Here is a 23,385-nt window from a genome sequence, read left to right on the forward strand (position 1 = left end):
AACAACGCACAGCACTTAACAGCTGCCCGGCACGGTGAACACTCGGGGAACCTTTGTCGTTATTTTCTTTCCTGCGCTTCCCCTGCCGCCAAGATACCCTTTGTCCGATGACTCTAAGGCCCCCTCCCCACTTGCCCACTGGGAGCAGAGGGTTAATGGGTGAATCAGCAGGGTAGGAAGCACATCCATTTAGACTCTGAAGACCTGGGTTCTGGGCCTGGTCGGGACAGGAACTAGCTGTGTGGCTTTGGGCAAGTCACCCACCCTCTCTGAGCCTGCCACAGTGAGGCGCACAGTGCTCAGTTATGAGGCGAGGAAGACCTGGCACGTTTACCGTCGGCGTTTTAATTAGGGTTCAGTCCCCTGAGATTGCTCGGGGGCATCCGGCCGCGTAGAAAGACCCTGTGGAACGTGACAAATCAGTGTTTCCTGTGGGACATGGAAGTGACCCCTCGTCCATACAGCCTTCCCCTTCTTTGAGATTATTTATTGCTTTAAGGAAAGTTTCCGGAACGGGGATTAGGAGGGCAGAGGCTGAGCTTCACGACGTCTGCTGCAGCATGTGGCCAGTTTTTCAAAAGTGCCACACCAGCTTTTCCTGCCACCAGCGGCGGACGCCCAAGGTCTTGAAGCCCTTGAACTGGGGCCTTTCCTGTGGTTCGTTGGGGACATTGTAGGCCTCAAGGAGGTAAATGGAACGTATCAAGTTCAGCTTGATGTGTTTGGAAACTCGGCTGACACAGGCGACAGGCTAGCCTCAAACGCTAACCAAGGGGACCCCTTCCGTGCGGTAATTTCAGGTTTGGATGCTGACGGGGGACAAGCTGGAGACAGCTACATGCACAGCAAAGAATGCACATCTGGTGACCAGAAACCAAGACATCCACGTTTTTCGGCTGGTAAAGCGTTGTCTGCTCTGGGGCCCTGTGGGGTGATGCTACCGTTTGCCCTGTAACCTCATAGCCTCGCGTGGACCCCTGGGTGGGGGGTGGCGGGAGCTCATGTCGTTGGTTTGGGTGGGATCACTGAATGACCCAGGCGAGGCTCAACGATTCCTGCCGGTGGTGGTGCAGGAGCGCCTGGTTACCGCCCCATGTTAACCTGTGTTCTTAACCCGGTGCTGACTGTGGTCCCTTTGAGGAGCTGACGGGAGTTAGGCATGATCAGCGTGAAGGATGCAGATGAGCTCATACATGTGAAATTGTACATACAAGTCTGGGATTTTCCTGAACCCTTCGAAGCCCAGTCCTTGGGTAGGAAATCAGTTCCAGATCGCAGATACTGGCCTGTCTTCCCTCCTGAAGGAAACCCTTGAGTAACCTTTAGAAGGAGGCGTGTTGGGAATTCCCTGCCCTGGTGGCCAGCGCTTGGCCCAAACAGTGCAGGCACAAGGAGCTGCTCCAGGGCTCGAAGCCAAGGACGGTGATTGGCCTTATTGAGTTGGGAGTTGGGAGGGGCACTAGGTCCCCTCTGGGGCCAGATGTGGTGGTCCTACTTATCTGTCATCAGAGCTACCAAGCCAGACAACTGGATCTAGACGTTTTGGGGGTCTCCCCCCATACCCCTGCCTTTGGTCTATAGCCCGTTGAAGCTTTGTGAAATCCAGCAGTTTCGGGACTAGCACAACCAGCATCGTGTAGAGACAGATACAGTGGATCCTCATTATGGATTCTGTATTTGCAAATTCACCCACTCACTAAAACTTGTTTGTAACCCGAAAATCAATACTCGAGGTGCTTTCAGAGCCCTATATGGACGCATTCACAGCAGTGGAAAGTTTGAGTCATCTGACGAGTGAGTTCCTAACTGAAGTGGAGAGGGGCGACGCTCTGCCTTTTTAAAAAAAATTTATCGATTGGTTTATTTTCGGCTGTGTTGCTGCGTGCAGTCTTTCTCTAGTTGCGGTGAGTGGGGCCTACTCTTTGCTGCGGTGCACGGGCTTCTCATTGCGGTGGCTCCTCTTGTTGCAGAGCACGGGCTCTAGGTGCGCGGGCTTCAGTAGTTGTGGCTCGCGGGCTCTAGAGTGCAGGCTCAGTAGTTGTGGCACACGGGCTTAGTTGCTCCACGGCATGTGGGATCTTCCCGGACCAGGGCTCAAACCCGTGTCCCCTGCATTGGCAGGCGGATTCTTAACCACTGCGCCACTAGGGAAGCCCGCTCTGCCTTCTTGTCTCAGCTCTCAGGCGGACGCAAGGGTCCTTTTCAGTCTACTCAGTGCCACGTTTTTTGCATTTTTGTGGGGTTTTTTGTTAGCAGTTTCACTGTTTAACATGGCCCCCAGCACAGAGCTGGGAACTGACCATATCCCTGAGTGCAGGAAGGCTGTGATGAGGCTCCTGGAGATAAGCTTCCTCCAGGCATGAGTTACGGTCCTGTTGGCCATGAGTCTAGTGTTAATGAATCAATAATAAACATATTTTTTTTTTTTTTTTTTTTTTGCGGTACGCGGGCCTCTCACTGTTGTGGCCTCTCCCGTTGCGGAGCACAGGCTCCGGACGCGCAGGCTCAGCGGCCATGGCTCACGGGCCCAGCCGCTCCGCGGCATGTGGGATCTTCCCAGACGGGGGCACGAACTCGTGTCCCCTGCATCGGCAGGCGGACTCTCAACCACTGCGCCACTAGGGAAGCCCAATAAACATATTTTTTAATTAAAATTTTTTTTAATTGAAGTGTAGTTGACGTACAGTATTATATGTTTCAGGTGTGCAACACACTGATTCACAGTTTTTAAAAGTTATATTCCATTTATAATTATAAAATACTGTCTATATTCCCTGTGCTGTACAATATATCTTTGTGGCTTATTTATTTTATTTTTTAATTCTTTAATAGATCTTTATTGGAGTATAATTGCTTCACGATACTGTGTTAGTCTCTGTTGTACAACAAAGTGAATCAGCCGTATGCATACATATGTCCCCATATCCCCTCCCTCTTGAGCCTCCCTCCCACCCTCCCTATCCCACCCCTCTAGGTGGTCACAAAGCACCGAGCTGATCTCCCTGTGCTATGGGGCTGCTTCCCACTAGCGGTCTGTTTTACATTTGGTAGTGTATATATGTCCATGCCAATCTCACTTCGCCCCAGCTTCTCCCTCTACCCCTGTGTCCTCAAGTCCATTCTCTATGTCTGTGTCTTTATTCCTGCCCTGCCATTAGGTTTATCAGTACCTTTTTTTTTTTTTTTTTTAGATTCCATATATATGTGTTAGCATACGGTATTTGTTTTTCTCTTTCTGACTTACTTCACTCTGTATGACAGACTCTAGGTCCATCCACCTCACTACAAATAACTCAATTTCGTTTCTTTTTATGGCTGAGTAATATTTCATTGTATATATGTGCCACATCTTCTTTATCCATTCATCTGTGGATGGACATTTAAGTTGCTTCCATGTCCTGGCTATTGTAAATAGAACTGCAGTGAATATTGTGGTACATGTCTTTTTTTGAATTATGGTTTTCTCAGGGTATATGCCCAGTAGTGGGATTGCTGGGTCATATGGTAGTTCTGTTTTTAGTTTCTTAAGGAACTTTCATACTGTTCTCCATAGTGGTTGTATCAATTTACATTCCCACCAACAGTGCAGGAGGGTTCCTTTTTTACTACACCGTTTCCAGCATTTATTGATTCTAGATTTTTTGATAATGGCCATTCTGACCGGCGTGAGGTGATACCTCGTAATTTTGATTTGCATTTCTCTAGTAATTAGTGATGTTGAGCATCTTTTTATATGCCTCTTGGCCATCTGTATGTCTTATTTGGTGAAATGTCTATTTAGGTGTTCTGCCCATTTTTTAATTGATTGTTTGTTTTTTTGATATTGAGCTCCATGAGCTGTTTGTATATTTTGGAGAATAATCCTTTGTCCATTGTTTCATTTGCAAATATTTTCTCCCATTCTGAGGGTTGTCTTTTCATCTTGTTTGTGGTTTCTTTTGCTGTGCAAAAGCTTTGAAGTTTAATTAGGTCCAATTTGTTTAGTTTTGTTTTTATTTTCATTACTCTAGGAGGTGGGTCAAAAAAGATCTTGCTGTGATTTATGTCAAAGAGTGTTCTTCCTGTGTTTTCCTCTGAGAGTTTTGTAGTGTCTGGTTTTACATTTAGGTCTTTAATCCATTTGGAGTTTATTTTTGTGTATGGTGTTAGGGAGTGTTCTAATTTCATTCTTTTACATGTAGCTGTCCAGTTTTCCCAGCACCACTTATTGAAGAAGCACCATTGTATGTTCTTGCCTCCTTTGTCATAAATTAGGTGACCATATGTGCGTGGGTTTATCTCTGGGCTTTCTATCCTGTACCATTGATCTATGTTTCTGTTCTTGTGTCAGTACCATACTGTCTTGATTACTGTAGCTTTGTAGTATAGTTTGAAGTCAGAGAGCCTGATTCCTCTAGCTCTGTTTTTCTTTCTCAAGATTGCTTTGGCTATCCAGGGTCTTTTGTGTTTCCATACGAATTGTAAAATTTTTTTGTTCTAATTCTGTGAAGAATGCCGTAGGTAGTTTGATAGGGATTGCGTTGAATCTGTAGATTGCTTTGGGTGGTACAGTCATTTTCACAATATTCATCTTCTAATCCAAGAACATGGTATATTTCTCCGCCTCTTTGTGTCATCTTTGATTTCTTTCATCATTGTCTTATAGTTTTCTGACAAGTCTTTTGCCTCCTTAGGTTGGTTTATCCTAGGTATTTTATTCTTTTTGTTGTGATGGTAAATGGGATTGTTTCCTTAATTTCTCTTTCTGATTTTTCATTGTTAGTGTATAGGATTGCTAGAGATTTCTGTGCATTAATTTTGTATTCTGCAACCTTACCAAATTCATTGATTAGTTCTAGTAGTTTTCTGGTGGCATCTAGGATTTTCCATGTATAGTATCATGTAACCTGCAAACAGTGACAGTTTTACTTCTTTTCCAACTTGTATGCCTTTTATTTCTTTTTCTTCTCTGATTGCCGTGGCTAGGACTTCCAAAACTATGTTGAAGAGGAGTGGCAAGAGTGGACATCCGTGTCTTGTTCCTGATCTTAGAGGAAATGCTTTCAGTTTTTCACCATTGATTATGATGCTTTCTGTGGGTCTGTCATATATGGCCTTTATTATGTTGAGGTAGGTTCCCTTTATGCCCATTTTCTGGAGCGTTTTTATTATAAATCGGTGTTGAATTTTGTCAAAAGCTTTTTCTGCATCTGTTGAGATGATCATATGGTTTTTATCCTTCAATTTGTTAATATAGTGTATCACATTGATTGATTTGCGTATATTGAAGAATCCTCACATCCCTGGGATAAATCCTACTTGATCATGGTGTATGATCCTTTTAATGTGTTGTTGGACTCTGTTTGCTAGTATTTTGTTCAGGATTTTTGCATCTATGTTCATCAGCGATAGTGGTCTATAATTTTCTTTTTTTGTGATACCTTTTTCTGGTTTTGGTATCAGGGTGGTGGCTTTGTAGGATGAATTTGGGAGTGTTCCTCCCTCTGCAGTTTTTGGAAGAGTTTGAGAAGAATCTGTGTTAGCCCTTCTCTAAATGTTTGATAGAATTCACCTGTGAAGGCATCTGGTCCTGGACTTTTGTTTATTGGAAGATTTTTAATTACGGATTCAATTTCATTACTTGTGATAGGTCTGTTTATGTTTTCTAATTCTTCCTGATTCAGTCTTGGAAAACTGCACCTTTCCAAGAATTTGTCCACTTATTCATGGTTGTCCATTTTATTGGTATATAGCTGTTTGTAGTAGTCTCTGATAATCCTTTGTATTTCTGCAATGTCAGTTGTGATTTCTCCTTTTTCATTTCTAATTTTATTGATTTGCATCCTCTCCCTTTTTTTCCTGACAAGTCTGGCTAAGGGTTTATCAATTTTGTTTATCTTCTCAAAGAACCGGCTTTTCGTTTTATTGATCTTTGCTATTGTTTTCTTTGTTTCTGTTTCATCTATTTCTGCTCTGATCTTTATGATTTCTTTCCTTCTACTGACTTTGGGTTTTCTTTGTTCTTCTTCCTCTAGTTGCTTTAGGTGTAGGGTTAGATGGTTTATTTGAGATTTTTCTTGTTTCTTGAGGTGACATTGAATTGCTATAAACTTCCCTCTTAGAACTGCTTTTGCTACATCCCATAGATTTTGGGTCGTCGTGTTTTTGTTGTCATTTGTCTCTATGTATTCTTTTATTTCTTCTTTGATTTCTTCAGTGATCTCTTGGTTATTTAGTAGTGCACTGTTTAGCCTCCATGTATTTGTGTTTTTTTACAGTTTTTTTCCCCTGTAATTGATTTCCAGTCTCATCACGTTGTGGTCAGAAAAGATGCTTGATACGATTTCAGTTTTCTTAAATTTTCCAAGGCTTGATTTGTGACCCAAGATGTGATCTATCCTGGAGAATGTTCTGTGTGCACTTGAGAAGAAAGTGTATTCTGCCACTTTCGTGTGGAATGTTCTATAAATGTCAATTAAATGTATCTGACCTATTGTGTCATTTAAAGCTTGTGTTTCCTTATTTATTTTCTGTTTGGATGATCTGTCCATTGGTGTAAGTGGGGCGTTAAAGTCCCCTACTATTACTGTGTTACTGTCCATTTCCACTTTCATGGTTGTTAGCATTTGCCTTATGTATTGAGGTGTTCCTATTTTGGGTGCATAAACATTTATAATTGTTATAGCTTCTTCTTGGATTGATCCCTTGATCATTATGTAGTGTCCTTCCTTATCTCTTCTAACAGTCTTTATTTTAAAGTCTATTTTATCTGATACAAGTATTGTTACTCCAGCTTTCTTTTGATTTCCATTTGCATGGTATATGTTTTCCCATCCCTTCACTTTCAGTGTGTATGTGTCCCTAGGTGTGAAGTGGGTCTCTTGTCGACAGCACATATATGGGTCCTGTTTTTGTATCCATTTAGCTAGTCTGTGTCTTTTGGTTGGGGCATTTAATCCATTTACATTCAAGGTTATTATCGAGATGTATGTTTCTATTACCGTTTTCTTAATTGTTTTGGGTTTGTTTTTGTGGGTCTGCTTCTTGTCTTGTGTTTCCTGCCTAGAGAAGTTTCCGTAGCATTTGGTGTAAAGCTCGCTTGGTGGTGCAGAATTCTCTTAGCTTTTGCTTGTCTGAAAGCTTTTGATTTCTCTGTTGAATCTGAATGAGATCCTTGCTGGGTAGAGTAATCTTGGTTATAGGTTTTTCTCTTTCATCACTGTAAGTGTATCCTGCCACTCCCTTCTGGCATGCAGAGTTTCTGCTGAAAAATCAGCTGATAACCCTATGGGGATTCCTTTGTATGTTATTTTTTGGTTTACCCTTGCTGCCTTTAATATTTTTTCTTTGAATTTAATTTTTGTTAGTCTGATTAATATGTGTCTTGGTGTGTTTCTCCTAGGGTTTATACTGTATGGGACTCTCTGCATTTCCTGGACTTGGGTGACTAATTCCTTTCCCATGTTAGGGAAGTTTTCTACTGTAATCTCCTCAGATATTTTCCCAGACCCTTTGTTTTAATCTTCTTCTCCTGGGACCCCTATAATTCGAATGTTGGTGTGTTTATTGTTGTCCCAGAGGTCTCTGAGACTGCCCTCAATTCTTTTCATTCTTTTTTCTTTATTCTGCTCCTTGGCGGTTATTTCCACCATTTTGTCTTCCAGCTCACTTATTCGTTCTTCTGCCTCCGTTATTCTGTTATTGATTCCTTCTAGTGTATTTTTCATTTCAGTTATTGTGTCGTTCAACTCTGTTCTTTGGTTCTTCTAGATCTTTGTTAAACATTTCTTGTATTTTCTCAGTCTGTGCCTCCGTTCTGTTTCTGAGATTCAGGATCATCTTTACTGTCGGAATTCTTTTTCAGGTAGATTGCCTGTTTCCTCTTTGGTCTTGTAGGTTTTTACCTTGCTCCTTCGTCTCTGACATATTTCTTTTGCCAGCTCTTTTTTTTTTGATGAGTGGGATTGTGTTCCTTTTTTACTCGTTGTTTGGCCTGAGACTTCAAAAACTGGAGTTCGTAGGCTGTTGTATAGAGCTGGGTCTTGGTGCCGACATGAGGACCTTCGGGAGACCTCATTCTGGTGAATATTCCCTGGGGTCTGGGGTTCTCTGTTAGTCCAAGTGGTTCAGACTTGGAGCTCCCACCACAGGAGCTTCGGCCCAACCCCCGGCTCATGAACCAAGATCCTGTAAGCTGTGTGGGGCGGAAAAAAAAAAAAAAAAAAAAAGAACAATAACAAAGTAAAAAATAAAATCAGACTAGGAAACTAACAGGTATGTTGGAAAGAATATAAAAATAAAAATATGGATGAAACAACAACCGGAAGGTAAAACCAGAACCACAATAGTAAAAAAGAGGAGGAGAAAGAAAAAGAAAAAGGTGGAAAAGGCCTTGGCTGTGGAGGATGGGGCCTAAGCAGGGGTGGGGTTTGGGTGGTGGGCAGGGCCTATGCTTAGGACCCACAGGGCTGAAAAAGGCCCTGGGGGTGTAGGGGGTGGGGCTTAGGCTCAACAGAACAGAAGGGGCCCAGGTGGGCCTCCTGCCTCTGGTCTCAGAGGGTGGGGGATCCCACCTGGGAGCCCAGGAGGGCTCGAGTGGGTGAGGCAAACGCCCTCTGCTGCTCTCCTCCAGTCCCCAAGGGCCTCTCCCGCCTGCCTCTCCTGTTCTCCCCCGGCATCCTTCCTACACCCCCAGGACCAACGGGGCCTGGAGGGGGCCTCTGAGGGCGTAGGACCCGGACTGAGAGCAAGGCAGACTTCCCTGGCCGATTGGGCAGGGGAAGCGCTTGGTGCATTCCACCCCCATCCGAGCCCCTGAGGGTCCCTCCAGGCGTGGGCACCCCTCCCCCCTCTCAGCCACCCGTCAGGGGCGCTGATCTTGTCTGGCCTCCACTTCTCCCCCCTCAGTCCCCCCACGTCTTACCGGTTCGCTTGAGCATTCCTCCCGTCTCTTGGGGTGTTGAGGTCCCCCACCAGCGTCCAGCAGTTTCCCTAGTTGTGGGGAGGTGCAAACTCTGCATCTTCCCACACCGCCATCTTGGCTCCACCAGCCCCTTATTTTATACATAGTAGCTTGTACCTCTTAGTAGCTTGTAACCCTATCTTGCCCCTCCCTGCTTCCCTCTCCCAGTTGGTAACCGCTAGTTTGTTCTCTATATCTGTGGGTCTGTTTCTTTTTTGTCATATTCACTAGTTTGTTTTATTTTTTAGATTCCACATATAAGTGATATCATGCAGTACTTGTCTTTCTCTGACTTATTTCAACAATACATATTTTCAAAGATGTCTTTAAACAGAGGCACATAGAAAATGAGGTTATGTGTTGACTGATGGACAAAAATATTGTGACCAGAGGCTCATAGGAGCCTAGCTAGCCCTGTACCTCCCCCAGGAGCAGTGGTTTAAAAATCACTAATTCAGTATTCACAGCAACTTTCCAGAACATGACTATTGCACATAGTGAGAACACACTGTATGCTCTAGAATTCAGGGGTTGCAAACTATAGCCCGTGTGCCGGCCACCTGTTTTTGTAAATAAAGTTTTATTTAAACACAAGATCTATCCATCTGTTTACGTATTGTCTGTGGCTGCTTTGGCACTGTAGCGGCGGAGTTGGGTAGTTGTGACAGACTGTGTGGTCCACAAAGCGTGTCATATTTAACAGCTGGGCCTTCTTAGGAAAGCCCCTGCTAGATGCCTGGCTTCCAAGGCCTGCTCTGCAGTGGATGGGCTGTGACACGGTAGCCAGGCTAACAAATCTTGCCCTGTGTCAGTTTCCTTAGATGTAAAGTGGAACTGTTATCATCGTGCACCTCGAAGAGTCCTTGTGAGAAACAGATGGGGTGAAAATGCTTGAAAAGTGCTTATTTCGACAGTGCCTGGCACAGAATGAAAGCACAGCGGCTTTGTGCTCTTATTTTTATTATGTGGGTCACAGCCATCCTGCGGGAAGTGCGAGGGGATGGTTGGCGTACAGGCCCTCCGGATTCCCACAGAGTCATAGCAAACAGGATCTAATTCGTCTCTGGCTCTGGGGGCAGGGGAGGGGTGGGGTCCCGGGCCAGCGGCCATGGTCTTCACGAGGCTGCAGGAAGCCACTGTTTGTTGTTCCACCAGCTCCGGAGAGCAAGGCCTCCTTCATCCTGTCTTTCCTTCCAGGTGACCAACCGCGGCGAGGCCCACCTCGAGCTGAACGCTTTCCGCAGGAAGCACGACTGTGCCCTAGTCATCTCCGGAGACTCCCTGGAGGTGGGCACGGGCAACCCCGCCAGCAGGCTCCTCCCGGGAGCTGCCGTGTGGGGGGGGCCTTGGCCGACGCACCACCTCTCCCTGACCCCGCCAGGTTTGCCTCAAGTACTACGAGTACGAGTTCATGGAGCTGGCCTGCCAGTGTCCGGCCGTGGTCTGCTGCCGCTGCGCGCCCACCCAGAAGGCCCAGATCGTACGCCTGCTCCAGGAGCGCACGGGGAAGCTCACGTGTGCAGTAGGTAGGGGCTGCCGCGCCTGCGCAGACGACCTTCCCCAGGCGTGCTTGGGTCCCGCCGCCCTGGTGTTCAGGTTCCCAGGCCACTTTATTCAGGCCGTGACATTGACACCCCCTCCCCCTTTGGCCCTATTTTTGTTATTATGATTATTTTTTTAAAGTATTTTGCTTTGAGAAAGAGTCGAGAAGCAGGCTGAGGACTTTCCTCCTTAGCTTGCGCTTCCTTTGCCGGTGACATGGGACACAGCAATGCCTGGGGGCTAAGACCACACTGCGGAGAGGAATCTGGGTCCAAACTGCTGGTTTTTCTTAGCTGAGGGTCCCGGAGGGCTTCCTTCCCCCAGCTGAGCCTGTCTGCTCATTGGTAGAAGGGGAGAGTAACAGTGGTTCTCTCATGGTGCTTACGAGGAGTCAGAGGGGGCAGTAGCATTTAAGAAGTGCTCGCTGCACTCGTAGTCAGCGTTCCCTACGTGCAACGTCTGTCGTTGCTGATAATGACGAGACACCCACACCTTGGAGGCAGGGCGTGCGGTGTTGTAAGTGCCCACGTGGCATGGACACAGTTCCCTTGCTCAGTGACTCAATGGCCAGGACCCTCAGCCAGTCACCTGGTTCCTCTGACTCTCAGCTCCTCTGCCTGTAAAATAAGAACGTGTTACTGCAGGTTGCTGGAGCGATTAAGTGGAGCAGAGCAGAAAAGACACTTAGCATGCGGTGAGAGGCAGCACGTGTGTGATTATTTGAAGTAGCAGCGAAAAGCAAGGTTATGTTTCTTGCCTCTCCCTAATCTCCTGGCTCTTCTCTCTGGTCTGGGTGACCCACAGGTGACGGAGGCAATGACGTCAGTATGATCCAAGAATCTGACTGCGGTGTGGGTGTCGAGGGAAAGGTAAGCCCGTGGGGTGGGGGGCGTGTGTGCTGATTTCTGCCGAGTGGTTGTCGTTAGGATGTGAAGTGGTTGTGTCCTTAGCTGGGAGTTGCTCCACCACCTGGAGTTTCATTTTCTCTCCAAGACACAGCTTTAATGCTTCTGGAAATTCTAGATTACAATTACAGAGCATAAGGAATCATGTACCATAATTACCTGGTATTACAATCTGCAAGTCACAGATCCCTATCACTGTTATCTTACAGACAAATGCTGAGTCTTTGCTTGCCAAAACCTAATTTTTTAAAGTGTTTTGCTACATTCTTAGGGTGCAGCGAATGTACTTCAAACGCTTTCCTGGGAGTGTTGTCAGTAAAAGCATTAGTTATCACACTGTGGGGTGATCTCTTGGGGATTATGGAAGAATGTGGCATGGTTTGCCCCTCATTAAATTTATTTATTTTTTAAATTTATTGATTTTTGGCTGTGTTGGTTCTTCCTTGCTGCGCGCGGGCCCTCTCCAGCTGCGGCGAGCGGGGGCTACTCTTCGTTGCGGTGCAGGGGCTTCCCACCATGGTAGCCTTTCCTGTTGCGGAGCACGGGCTCTAGGCACACGGACCTCAGTAGCGTAGCATGCGGGCTCGGCAGTTGTGGCTTGCGGACTGTAGCGCACAGGCTCAGTAGCTGCGGCACACGGGCTTTGTTGCTTCCGTGGCATGTGGGATCCTCCCAGACCAGGGATCGAACCTGCGTCCCCTGCATTGGCAGGTGGACTCCCAACCACTGTGTCTCCAGGGAAGTCCTGCCTCTCATTAAAAGGCTAAGTTTGTGTGTTACAGTACAGTAGTTTTCCTCTTTCCTTCCCTGTCAACTGTGTGCCAGCCGTGTGTAGTTTACCCTGCCCAACTCGTTTGTGATCTTGCGGTGACTGTAGGCAAGGAGGCTGGCCACCACGTTTGTTAGCACAGCGTGTAAAGCAGGAGTACAGAGGCCGAGAGTGAGGGCAGGAGATACTCCCTTATGTGTTTCCTTGCATACATTCCTGCATTTGGAATTTCCAAAAATGTTTTTTCTTTTCTACCTTTTTTTTTTTTCCCCCTGGTGTTCTGGTTCTCATCCAGTTGACAGTTACTTGAAATTGCAGAGTTAAGTGATCCTTGAAGGAGTTGTTATGTCTGAAATCTGTATGGATTCCTTTAATGCAGGTTTTAAGAAGCACACTTGCGTTTAGTAGATGGAATTCTTTACACGATGCTTATAGTACTAAAACATTTTCCCTTCTGTTCAGAATTATATTCTGATTCCTTTGGTTTTTGGAGTCTAAAAGTAAAAAGTGCTCACTGTGAGAAAAAACCCCGAAACAACTTAGGAATGGATCACGTGCATCCTTTCTTTTAGATGGCGGTATAAAACTAGTAACATTGGTTATGCTTCCAGAATTTTTGTCTATTTCTATACTAATAGTTATGGGTATATATATAATATATATACACACACAAATACATATATATGCATACACACATCTTACACATATATATACAGTATTTCCACATAGAATGTAAAATTTTAAATGTTACACTATGCTTTTTTTAAAATGCAGCTTGCCTAAATCTGCTATATCTTAGAGTTCGTTATACATCAGAACATGTAGCTTTATACATCAAAACATGTAGATCCACCATTTTGTACGTTGCCTGGACCTTTTTTATTTTGAAAACTGTAACTCCTTCGGAAAAGTTGAAATAGAACAGTGAGCACCTGTCTACTCTTTGCTGTAATTTCCCAGTTGTAAACAGTTGCAGGATTCTCCCTCTGCTCTTCCTTCCCCTCCCCTCTCTCCCGCTTTCTCAGAATCAGCTGAAAGTAAGTTGCGGATACGTTACCCCTAAATACTTCAGCTCGGATCTCTTAAGAACAGGTGTATTCTTCTACCTAAGCAAAATAACAGCATCACCCCAAGTGTAACATTGATCCGATAATGTCATGTAATATTCATGGTCTCATTTCCCTAGTTGTCCTCAAGGTGTTTAAAAAGAAATCTCCATGAAGCAGTGAAGGATCACGCACTGCATTTATTCCCGTGTCTTCATGTCTCTTCACTCTTCTTTAATGGAGAACACTTCTCTCCAGCTCTTTTGTGGGGGCAGGCGGTGTGTCTCACGACTTTGATGTTTTGGAAGCGTTTGGGGCAGCTGTGGAACCTCCCACGATGTCTGTGGGTCGGATGGATCTGACTCAGGTTCTGCGTTTTTGGTGTGAGGAGCACATAAGGGGGGTTGGTGCCTTCCTGTCGCGTCGCACCAGGAGGCTGTGATGTCCATCTGTCCCGTTAGTGGCATCCGTCACGTGCCTTTTAAGATTAGAGAATCCCATAATACGGCTGCACTAGAAACATGCGGAGCTGTATGTTCGGGGATGTTCACTTCAGTACTGTTGGTAGCATGAGCTGTTCCCCTCCCCCATACGTTTAACTCTGAACTGAGCTGAGTGCTAAATGCCTATCTTAGAATGATTCTTTGCTTCTGATACCCATTATGGGTTGGGCCTCAGCCCCAAGGCTTAATACTAGATCCGTTTGACCTCCCAATTATGAGTATCTGCGCTTATGAATGTTTTTTATTTCAATAAATTCCTCTTTTAAAATCAAATTTAGACTCAGACCACCAACCGTGTATAACTGGAAACCAAAGAACCTCTATATTGAAGTTGTTCAAAAATCTCCTTACAGTTTCTTGCTGTTTCAATTCAAAAAAAAAAAAAAGTGCCTTGACCTCTCGTGCTCCTGACGGTGCCCAATTTTGTCGGATTTTAGGAAGGCAAACAGGCTTCGCTGGCTGCGGACTTCTCCATCACTCAGTTCAAGCACCTTGGCCGCTTACTCATGGTGCATGGCCGGAATAGCTACAAGCGCTCGGCCGCCCTCAGCCAGTTCGTGATCCACAGGAGCCTCTGCATCAGCACCATGCAGGTGGGTGGGCAGGTGCGCACGGCTGTGTGGTTGCCATGGACCTGAGAACTAGTCTCCACTTTGGAGCTGTTTCAATGCCCCTCCCCCAACCTCCCTCCCCCCCGCCCCCCGCCACATCCTGGGCGATAGAGCTTGGAGTGGCCGCCCCGAAGCCTTCCTGTGTTGGGGGCGAAGGCTGTGCTTGCTGTGCGGAGCCGATGTGAGCCTTGTCAGGGCTTGGCACGAAGTGGGCGGTAGTGTAAATGACCCGGGTGCTCATATTGGGGTGAGTCCTTATCCTCAGTTTGCCAGAGGCAAAGATGCAGAGTTAAATGCCGAGTGAATACCCCGGCCCTAAGTTTTCCACATGCAGAAGCAAGGACCTACAGAGAGCAGCCACAAAAGAAGAATGACTTGCTTTTCTTGAGTGCTTCCTGTACCCTGGGCGTCAGGCTAAGTGTTCACAATGCGGGCTCACCTGTAGTCCTCACTGTAGCCTGTGCCCATTCTGCAGATGGGGCGGCTGAGGCCCGGTGTGGGCAAGAAATCGGTGCAGTGTCTCTCAGGGATTTAGTCTACCCAGGCAGGGGATTCCGGTACCTGTGCCCTTAATGCAGGTGTGCCCCTCTGCCCCCCATCCACAGGGCCAGCTGCTGCTTCCACATGCAGGGGGGCGCTTAGCGAGGGCGGCGCAGCCCAGGGCATCTCGCTTCTGCCTCTGGTGCAGCCTGGCTGGGAATCCAGTGTAGTTATCCCAATCGTCAGTCCTCTCAGGGAGTTACATCTTGCTTTTTCACAAAAGGATTCTAGAATGTGTAAGGTATTTTCCCATCTTCTCTCTCCCCAGCTCCTTCAAAGTGTGTCATCAGGCTGTGGCAATGAAGTTGTATTAGGAAGGAGGCCAAAGGGAGGGAAAGGAAACATTTTGGGTGTTGAAAAACTATTGGCTGACTTTCCTCCTTGGGCGTTTAGGTGAAAAATACCCCCAGTTAAGTGGTGAGAACCATAGGCCCGGGACATCTTGGAACCCATATCATCAGGTGTCTCTGAGACCTTGAACAAGTCACGTTACCACTCTGGGCTTCAGTCTTTCCACCTGTAAAGTGGGCATCAGACTTCTCTATCACTCCATCCAAGCATCTTGGCCCTTGCCCCTCAGACAGGGCTACTTTGAAAAGCAGAGAGTTTTCTAAGGCATCAGGTGCTGAAGGCGTCCTTACCATTATTAATAAAAACAAAACAGGCTAAGGCATAAACCTAAGGTGATGTTTTAATTTGTGGGAAAGGTGTTTAATCGTACATGAAAGACACCCTGCCTTAAAGGGTCGAGTGGCGCTGCCTGGTGTACATGAGAATTCACCCTCCACTGGCTCATCCATGCCTTTGGTGGGGTGGGGGGTTTATGTTTTCAGTATCGATTGCATTTATGAGAGAAGGAGCCTTACAGTGATTTTCATCAACACAGTCTGAACGCCAACAGCTCCTACGGTTCGTCAGACCACATCTGTACTTTCATTTTATGTTAGCTCATCAACTGAACTGCATGTCATGGTTTTAATCACCGGGAGATTAATTAGCTTGTCCCCGGGCAAACACACAAAAGCTGGCCTGGATGAGCTGACTCCTGAAATGCCTGTATGTTACCGTGAACATCGATTCAGAAAAGAAAAATTCTAGCATGAGGAATTGTTCTTTGTGCTGTAGGAAAAAAAAAAAAAAAGCCAAAAAAACGCCCTTAACCCTGTCCACTGTGCTGAAAGTGACTGGCTGAGAGCAAGTCCAGTTCGCATTGCACCTTGACAGTGGGCCCTTAGATAGACGAAGACATCGCATTTTTATTTTCCACAGTGCTCTTTCCAGGGTGAAGGCTTTATGGTCAGTCTGGCCCTTTTAGAGATAGAGGCTCCTGGTGTTGCTCTGTAAAACTGAACACCAGATTCTTGACGTCTTTATAACCATCCTTCCTGTGCAGTGGCCCAGCCTGGGTGAGAAGTCATTTGAAAAACGGATTTCACCTTTCAGTTCTGAAATCACGACCGGGTGTGGCCGGGGCTGCCCGTGACCATGGCTCTAGGTGCCACCTGTGTTCTGAGCTCTGTGCCAAGCAAACACCCATAGCGGGTGATAAGGGGAAGGGGTCTCTGTCCCACGCTCTTTTTAACCACTAGCCTGGCCCAGCCTTTTCCTCCACGTTCGGTTTTTTGTTTTTTTTTTTTTTTGCGGTACGCGGGCCTCTCACTGCTGTGGCCTCTCCCGTTGCGGAGCACAGGCTCCGGATGCGCAGGCTCAGCGGCCATGGCTCACGGGCCCAGACGCTCCGCGGCATGTGGGATCCTCCCGGACCGGGGCACGAACCCGTGTCTCCTTCATCGGCAGGCGGACTCCCAACCACTGCGCCACCAGGGAAGCCCCACGTTCGGTTTTTAAAAAGCCTTTAGGCAACAGTTGTCCCTGGCCTCCTGTAGGTTTTATACTGATAGAAATTAGCTTTGAGGTCACTTTGCTTCTGTTGGCCGGTAGATGTTCAGAGAAGGAAGTAACAGAGCATCAAGCCTGATTTTATCTCCCTAGCCTCCTTTTCACTGCCAGTAGCTAATATTTTCCAAATCCGGAAGCAGACATTTCAGTAGGGGTTCGTAAGTATCTTTATTGCTTTTGTCTAATTGCAAAAGTAGCAGGTTGTGGGCTCTTTGTAAAAATTTCCAAGTAGAGTGAAACATGTACTATGAGAAGTGAAGCCTTCTCTGCGGTCCTACCCTCCAGGGAAACTGGTGCATATCCTCACAGCGGAGGATATTTTCCCCTACCTGTTTCCAATACGTAACACCAACTCGTTTATCGATTGTACACCCAGTGAGGTGGTAATTCTGAGCCATCAGGAGTGTGGGCTCTGGAGACAGAACTGGGCTTGAGTCCCGCAGGGCCGTTTATGTGCTCAGTTTCCCCTCCTGTAAAATGTAAGCGATATTAGGACTTGATCTCATGCGTTCTTCTGGAGATTCACTGAGATCAGATACGAAGTATTTCCAGGTCCAGCTTGTGTAACTTAATAAATGTTCACAGAGGAGCTGAGAGTGGACCCTGGAGCTAAACTCTCCGGTGTGACTCCTGGCTCTGTCCCTTATGAGCTGTGCTATCTTGGGCAAGTCACTTAACCTCTCGGTGCCTTACTCCCCTCATCTGTAAAATGGGGATGATGATAACAGTACCTCCTTCACAGGGTTGCTGTAGTAATTAAATGAGCTAATGTACTTAAAGCACCGTGACCGTGCGGGTGTAAAATAAGGGCTTGGTAAGCGTTGGCTGTTATTTTTCTGATACAAACACAAGGGCTCTGGTCATGGTTTTTGGTAACATCCTCCTTTTTCCTCGGCACAGGCTGTCTTTTCCTCCGTGTTTTACTTTGCCTCCGTTCCTCTCTATCAAGGATTCCTCATCATTGGGTAAGGAAGTCCAGGCAAGGTATTAATTTTTAATGAAACCTCCCTAAAATGCCACAGAAGGAGGAAGCATCATGTGAAGACCCTTCAGTCCCCAAGTCGAGGCAGGTCTGGCAGTCTGGTTTAGAACCTTCTCGAATGAATACGTTTTTGAACTGGTAAGCCCTTAACCAGACTGCGGATGCAGACCCCGATCTGTTCGTGGTCCATTCATACCTGACGGCTGAAGGATGCTCGCCCACGAGAGCCTGAGGTTGTCAGCTGATTGATACACCGGGCAAGAGTGAAGCTTCACAGACAGTGATTTCTTAGGAAATCACTGACGGGTCTTAGAAAAAGTGGAAGGGGCATCTGGAAAGTACCCTCTCTGCCATGGCTGCCCGTAGTGGACCATCCTGCTGGTGGGTCTCTAAGGCGGCCAGAGCCTTGCCCTCTCCGGGTTACCCCTGATAGAGCTTGGCCGCTGCATGCCACTGACCCGTGAGGCATGCTGTCCCTTGGACAGTTGCTACGTTTGCTATCAAACCCACCCCCCGTTCCTGACCTGGAATTTAGGACGTTCCTTTTGACCTTTTGAGAGGATGTGCTCAGTCTCTGAATTCCCCAGGTAGGTGGAGTTTGGTTACCACATGCCCTAGATAGAGATGCTGGCAGGGCGCTCCCCTGGTTACCAAGGTGGGAAGCACAGAGAGGCCGGCTGGTCCCAGTGGAGTCTTAAAAGTATGCCTTCCATCTTTTTATGTTCAGCCTGAGAGTAGGCACTGGAATCCTGCCTGCTTCTAATTGGAAAAGTGGCCTGTCCTTTGTCAGGTCCTGGAAGAGTGGCAGAACATGCCTGAATAGAACCAGGGGTTCCCTGAGCCGTGCTCCATGTGGCCCCCCCATGATCTGGTCCCCTCTTCCCTCTTGGTTCTCATCTCTTCGCTTTCCCCCCTCACCCACTTAGCTCCACCCAGACTGGCAGCCTCGCTGTTCTTCAAACAGGACAGACACACCTCCACCTCAGGGCCTTTGCACTTGCTGTTCTCTCTGCCTGGGATGCTCTTCCCTCGCATATTGGCATGGCCTCCCTGTTACCTCTTGGGGGTGTTTTCTCAAATGCCCCGTCTCCTGTCCACCCTCTCTAAAATTGCACCACCTCGCCCCATGTCTCATTCCCTCTTCCCCGTTGTATTTCCCTCCTCAGCACTTTACCTCCAGCACACGGTATAGTTTACTGAATTTGTTTTATGACTCACCGACCAGCACGGAAGCTCTCCAAGGGCAGGCGTTGTGGTCTGCTTTTCATCTTGAATGTCCAGTGCTTCGAACTGGCCCTGACACACATACCAGGTGCTCAGTACGTAGTAGTTGAATGAAGGAAAGGAAATTGGGCTCCAGAGGCTGGGGCAGCACATGGCTCGTACTCCACTGGCTGGATATTACCTGCGGTGATTTTTTTTCTCCCAGGTACTCCACCATCTATACCATGTTTCCTGTGTTTTCTCTGGTCCTGGACAAAGATGTGAAGTCAGAAGTTGCCATGCTGTACCCTGAGCTCTACAAGGATCTCCTCAAGGTTCACGGAGCCCCCTCCTCCTTCCTTCCTTCTTCCCTCCCTCCCTCCCTGTTTTAACATATTTCACACAGACCCTCCATGTCTGATGTGAACACACTTGAACTGGTGGCTTTGTTTTGAGAGGAAGGCGTGGGAGTATATGTCTTTTCTTAAAGTATGATACGCACATGTAAAGAATACTAAACTGTACAGTGATATGTCAACTTTTAAAACAAACCTCCTAATGCCTTTTTAAAAAGCCCCTGACAGTTGCATTTTGTAGCTGCAACTTGTGTCTGTTCCTGGAGATGCTTTTGTGTACAGTCCTGAAAAGTGTGTGTGTGTGATTGCATTTGTTGGTCCTCAAGGGGTTTTTGATAAAGAGCAGATTTATTGAGTTGGCCCCAAAGTTCGTTCGGGTTATTCCGTAACATCTTACGGGAAAACCCGAACGAACTTTTGGGCCAACCCAATATTTCCATCTAATATCAATTCTCTTTAAAAAACATCGTTTCTTGAATGTATTTTGACGTGTGTGAGCCACTGTTTTGACGAAAACAGGCAGGTTTCCTTGTCTGGTTGGTGGAGGGTAGCCTGACAGTGGCTCGTGCCCTGGGTGAGCCCCGCACGCTAGCCCGCTCTGTCTTCCTCTCTCTCATTCAGGGACGGCCGTTGTCCTACAAGACATTCCTGATATGGGTTTTGATCAGCATCTATCAAGGTAAGGACGGGTGAAAACACCTGTTGTCTTATGCTCTGGCCTTGGCCCCAGGGTCAACTTCACCATTCTCTTGTCTGTAGAACACAAAGAGAAGCAGCTGGAATGCCGAGATTGCAGTAAGGAGTGTGGCTCTGTGTCCGAGGGAGCCCCTCCTCGGGTTCTAAGGCCTTGCTCATCAGGCGCAGGTCACACGTGAGGTGGTCCTGTCCGCTTAACTGAGACAGTCAGAGAAAAGTACAACTAATACTAATCAAACCCTGCTGGGGTGTTCAAGTCATTGTAACAAAACGTGGTTGCTTTCTGGAATGTTCTGATACTTTTTCTGAAGTCAAGTTGTAGTTCTTGAACAACATATTTACTTCTGTGGCCTCCAGAGAGGGTCCCTCAGACGGTACAGGGTTTGTGAGATGACTTACTGGACTATGAAAAGGAAATGTCAGAACCTCTCTTCGTATTTATTTTCTCCTCTTTTTAGAACTTCTGTTGTCATGTGTGTTTTATAATGTACCTGACACATTTGCACAGTGGTCCTGCTACCTCTCTGTGTCTGTCTGCACAGGTACACACGGATAATTTACAAATCCGCATCGTCCATTAGGGATTCATTCTTAGTGTTTTTTTCTGATGGGATGTGTGGTCAAAAAGTGTAGACCGTTGAATTTGTTAGGGGCTAAATTATCATTGAAACAATTTGAGGGTTGTTGTTGTTTTTTTTTTTTTTTTTGAGAGGTGTAGCAAAGTGACATGTATGTAGCTGGTTGAAGAATGCAAATCCTGCATGGAAGTTCATAATAACAAGCAGTGGTGCTTCATTGCACTCCCTGCATCCCCAGCACTGTTGTAATAGGCCGTCATTTGAGGAGTTTTGGGGTTTAGGGTCTCTTGCTCTTGAGCAGGAATCTCACGTAGCTAGCTAGTGCTTTTGATCAACGTGAGACATTCCCCATTGAGTTCCCGCAGTTCTGGATGAAAGTGCACTTATCTGGACCCTCCCCCACTTTCCTTTCTCTCCTCAGTGCAGGTGCGTAATTCTTTGAGGCTCTCTTTTGGTTGTCCCTATCATTTTTTTGTGTTTGGGGGCAGGGAGGGGGTAAAGGAGACAAAGCATAGCATTTACCATCTAGCTCTTCTTAAGTACGCAGTTCAGTAGTGTCCCATGTGTTCACCTTGCTGTGAAACAGGTCTCCAGAACTTTTTCATCTTGCAAAACTGAAACTCTGTATCCATTCAACAACAAACGCCTCTTTCCTTCCTCCCCACAGTTCCTGGTAATCACCGTTCTACTTCGTCACTATGAATGTGACTCCTTAGATCCCTCGTACACGTGGGATTGTACAGTATTTGTTCTTCTGTGGCTGACTACATCTGTCATGTAAAAGAATACACAAAAACTTCTATTTCTTGTTCCACCCAATCCAGAGAGTTGCTCTCTCTGCCTCTTTTCCTTTTTCTCCTCTCTATCTCTTCCTCTCCCTCTCTGTCCAATTATAAACTCTCTATTAATAAAGACACAGACATAGAGAATGGACTTGAGGACACAGGGAGGGGGCAGGGGAAGCTGGGACGAAGTGAGAGAGTGGCATGGACACATATACAGTACCAAATGGAAAATAGTTAGCTAGTGGGAAGCAGCCGCATAGCACAGGGAGATCAGCTCGGTGCTTTGTGACCACCTAGAGGGGTGGGAATAGGGAGGGTGGGAGGGAGACGCAAGAGGGAAGAGATATGGGGATATCTGTATATGTGTAGCTGATTCACTTTGTTATACAGCGGAAACTAACACACCGTTTGTAAAGCAGTTATACTCCAATAAAGATGTTAAGAAAAAAATAAACATAAACTCTCTCTTATATACAGCCGAAAGGGAACATGGGAAAACTAGAATGTGAGGCCTCTCTTTCAAACCTCCATAAAGTACCACTCATTAACCTTCTTTAACAAATGGTACCTTTCATGTCTGAATGGGAAAAACAAAAGGAGTCAGATGTGAGTGAGCAGGGTGAGCCTTCGGTGGGGAGGGAGGGGGAGGCGTCGGCTCCCAGCAGGGCGGGCTGCGTGGGCAGCGGAGGCCCCTCCCCACCCAGACTTCCCTCCGCCTTTGCAGGAAGCACCATCATGTACGGGGCGCTGCTGCTGTTTGAGTCGGAATTCGTGCACATTGTGGCGATTTCCTTCACGTCGCTGATCCTCACGGAGCTGCTAATGGTGGCCCTGACCATCCAGACCTGGCACTGGCTCATGACGGTGGCCGAGCTGCTCAGCCTGGCCTGCTACATCGCCTCCCTGGTGTTCCTCCACGAATTTATCGGTGAGGCCCCCCTGCACTTAGGGCCCGCCCATCAGGTCCAAGGGTCTTACCAGCAGGCCTTGGTACTCAGCTGCCCGCCCTTTGCTCACTGGCGTCCCTTGGGACAAGTGGCAGTTGAGAATCAGCCTCTTGGAACCGAGGCTGGCGAGCATAATCTTAATGTAGAGTGTTTTCTTTAAAACCACGCCGTGCCTGCTCGCTTAGAAGGGGATTCATTCAGTCCTGCAAGGACCTAGTGGGCTTCTCCAGGGAGCTGGTCACTGTGCTGGGCTCCGTGGAGCTATGGAGATGGTGAGAATCCAGAGAGTAAATGACAGTCCATCAGGACTTACCAGTGTTATTAGCTTGAGAAACTCTGCCTTGTCGTGAAAGCATCTTCTATCACGCCTCTTCCTTATCAGTAAACGCTCTTTAAGAAGGTTTTAATAAAGGAAAAAGGAGCATTCCCGTGAAAAGTGAAGTCTTAGAACAGTTTCACACTTGTTTGAAAAGTCTCTCTGAATAGGTTTTGTGAGCACCTACTGTGCGCTCAGTGGCTTGAGGCCAGGGAGTCACAGAGGCTTAGAAGATGCTTAGAAGCTCTGCCCTCACGAAGCTTTGGTCGTCACCTTAGATGTGGACCAGTCATAGGACTGGGCCCATGGTTGGGGCTCTGGGCTTGGCACTTAGTAGGTGCTTACTCAGTGCCCGCTGCATTTCCCCCAGCCTGTGCTCAAGAGGCAGGGAAGGCGGCTGCCAGGCATCCACTCCCGGTACTGTTGAAAATCACTAGCTGTCGCTCCTCTGTTGCAAAAACCTCGGAACTGCAGGCCTGACTGTGTGGCGGCAGGAAGGGGAGCTCCCCGCCCCTCCAGGTCACACTGTTCTTGACGAGGGGTCTCCGCCCCCCTTTGCACCACCCTCAGACCCGGCTTTGGCTTCTGTGACCATTGCTGAGGCGAAGGGGAAAAGTTGCTGGGAAGAAGTGTGTCTGAGCGTCACTTTCTGCCGGGTTTAGGAAGAAAAACTCCAGCTGTCAGATTCCAAATCAAAAACACTTGGAAGGGGGATTTTTTTGCCCAGTTTTCTTTTCCGAGTTGTTGAAAACGGCATTTCACGGAA

At 47.0% G+C, this 23,385-nt stretch overlaps 1 protein-coding gene across 4 annotated transcripts in view; it reads left to right on the forward strand.

Moving 5' to 3' along the window:
- ATP9A (ATPase phospholipid transporting 9A (putative)) overlaps positions 1 to 23,385 on the forward strand; it is a 138,215-nt gene that overhangs the window by 107,587 nt on the left and 7,243 nt on the right. For 2 of the 4 annotated variants that reach the window (XM_032605164.1, XM_032605167.1), the window contains 9 exons: positions 801 to 899; positions 10,139 to 10,228; positions 10,323 to 10,467; positions 11,288 to 11,352; positions 14,144 to 14,299; positions 17,657 to 17,721; positions 19,168 to 19,276; positions 19,919 to 19,976; positions 22,081 to 22,284. In XM_032605164.1, coding sequence (XP_032461055.1) covers positions 801 to 899; positions 10,139 to 10,228; positions 10,323 to 10,467; positions 11,288 to 11,352; positions 14,144 to 14,299; positions 17,657 to 17,721; positions 19,168 to 19,276; positions 19,919 to 19,976; positions 22,081 to 22,284 — 991 coding nt within the window. Of the gene's footprint in view, positions 1 to 800; positions 900 to 10,138; positions 10,229 to 10,322; positions 10,468 to 11,287; positions 11,353 to 14,143; positions 14,300 to 17,656; positions 17,722 to 19,167; positions 19,277 to 19,918; positions 19,977 to 22,080; positions 22,285 to 23,385 lie in introns of those variants that run through there. The other 2 variants (XR_004345780.1, XM_032605165.1) reach the window with 2 other exon arrangements.

This window comes from Phocoena sinus, chromosome 15, assembly GCF_008692025.1.
Source record: "Phocoena sinus isolate mPhoSin1 chromosome 15, mPhoSin1.pri, whole genome shotgun sequence".
Classification (NCBI taxonomy): domain Eukaryota; kingdom Metazoa; phylum Chordata; class Mammalia; order Artiodactyla; family Phocoenidae; genus Phocoena; species Phocoena sinus.